General features: G+C 35.9%; 1 protein-coding gene across 1 annotated transcript in view; it reads left to right on the top strand.

Annotated features, from left to right (window-relative positions):
- The first annotated feature begins 1,331 nt into the window (after nucleotides 1–1,331).
- LOC103519155 (protein TsetseEP-like) overlaps nucleotides 1,332–1,753 on the top strand; it is a 6,642-nt gene continuing 6,220 nt past the window's right edge. Inside the window, exon 1 of the mRNA XM_008484240.1 lies at nucleotides 1,332–1,362. Within this exon, the coding sequence (XP_008482462.1) occupies nucleotides 1,332–1,362 (31 nt within the window). The remainder of the gene's footprint in view (nucleotides 1,363–1,753) is intronic.

The following is a 1,753-nucleotide window of genomic DNA, read 5'->3' as shown; positions in this document are numbered from 1 at the left end:
TGATAGACTCTATAAAGACTCTGTATCAAGGAGAATGTAGAGATCTATAGAGGCTCTGTACTCTGTATCATTTCCATAGGTTTGGTTTATCAGGCAAGTACGCACTACCAAAAGTCGCAACCTCGTGAGGAAAATGAGTAGCTGTGTACAACCATGTCTATTGTATTTGAATTCACAATGTGCACTAGTGCTTAATTTTGTTCATTGATCTCAGTGTTTATGACTTACCTATTCTCTGCCGTATCATGTACATGTCTATTCTGTTTGGATTCACAATGAGCTCTGAGTAGCATCATGAGTAGTTCATTCTGTTCCTTGGTCTCAATATCTCCTAGGGTTTCGGCACCACTTAGTTTTGTTTGAACTATCACTTGCTCTTCTTCAGGCAATTGGGACACTTGTTTTAAAATCACAGACTGGACCTTCTTGTCATTGGTCATTCCTGGAGAAAAGCACACGGTTGTGTTTAGAATTAACAATCAGAAGTGGTTGTATTTTTTCTCCAAAAAGTTTCAGCTGGAACACTATTCTAGGTAAAACTGTCACTTGGGGGTAGCAAAAATTTGTACATAACTTTGTTTTGTGTATAACATTGTTTTTGACGAACGAAGTGAAGGTCTATGTTTTAACTCGACCATTTTGCATTTGGTTTAGATGTTTGTGTGTGTGTTTATTTGTTCCGCTATAACTCGCGATTGCCTGGTCCGATTTTGATGAACTTTGAAATTTCGAGTTCTTTGAATCAAGACACGTCAATCCTTGAAATTTGGTGTCCCAGGTCCAATTTTGGTCTCAAACTTTTGAAGATGGCAATACATAAATTACCGCATTTATGACCCTTGTATACCCTTGTGTTTTTTCTAAAAAAAAATTAGTAACAGGGTTACTAACATGGTATCACGACGAGCCTTTATGCTCCCATACAACTAAAATAAAATGCGGGTCTTTCCCGAAAATTAATTCTTAATAGCCCTAAGCGCCCACTTATTTTTCTTCTTATATATGTGTAAGACCGTTATAGGTGGTATATCATATCTGGGTCTTCAAGGAACATTCCACATTCATCGAGAAGTAGAAAACTTGCCATCCCTTAAAGCTTAGACTAGCTAAGATCCTGGATCTTTTCCCGATCATTAAATTTTTAGCTGTAAAACTTTTCTCCCCTTTTATATGGCTAAAAACCTTGTCCGAACCCGGTTTAATAATACTCTTTTTTTTTTTTTTTTGCGGACGCGCGCGTCAATATCTAATAAAAACGATGTGGCGCGCACCGATTCTTAGGAAGGGAGGATTTAGCGCCGACTCCTTTCAAATACACAAATTTATCGATGATGATCATCAAGACACTTGTCGACATCTGGAGTGAGTCTAAGAAAAACGGGTTCGACTCTTCTTGCCATGCTATGTACCTTACATTGTACTACGTGTACATCTAATAAACAAATAGCCAAATGATAATCTGTAGGATACAACATATTGTAATAAGAATGCAAAAATAATAATAACCTAATGATCCATAAACACAAAAACGATTTACTTGTTGTTATGATGGTTATATTTTCATTCTTATACAAGTGTACATCTATAAATTAATCTTGTCTTCCTCATTGCAAGAATGCATCATTTTTCGCTGTCTCTTGTCCAAAATAAATGTTAGTGAGTTTTCTAAATTTCTTACCAACTGGAAAAAAAATTTTTGTCTTCTGTTCTCAAATGGATGGTTTCTTAAACTCCAAACTAACTAAAAAAAAGA

The sequence above is a fragment of the Diaphorina citri genome, unplaced genomic scaffold (assembly GCF_000475195.1).
Source record: "Diaphorina citri unplaced genomic scaffold, Diaci psyllid genome assembly version 1.1 scaffold2572, whole genome shotgun sequence".
Taxonomy (NCBI): domain Eukaryota; kingdom Metazoa; phylum Arthropoda; class Insecta; order Hemiptera; family Psyllidae; genus Diaphorina; species Diaphorina citri.
The sequence above is the reverse complement of the archived record's forward strand: the minus strand, read 5'-3'. Positions and strand labels throughout refer to the sequence as shown.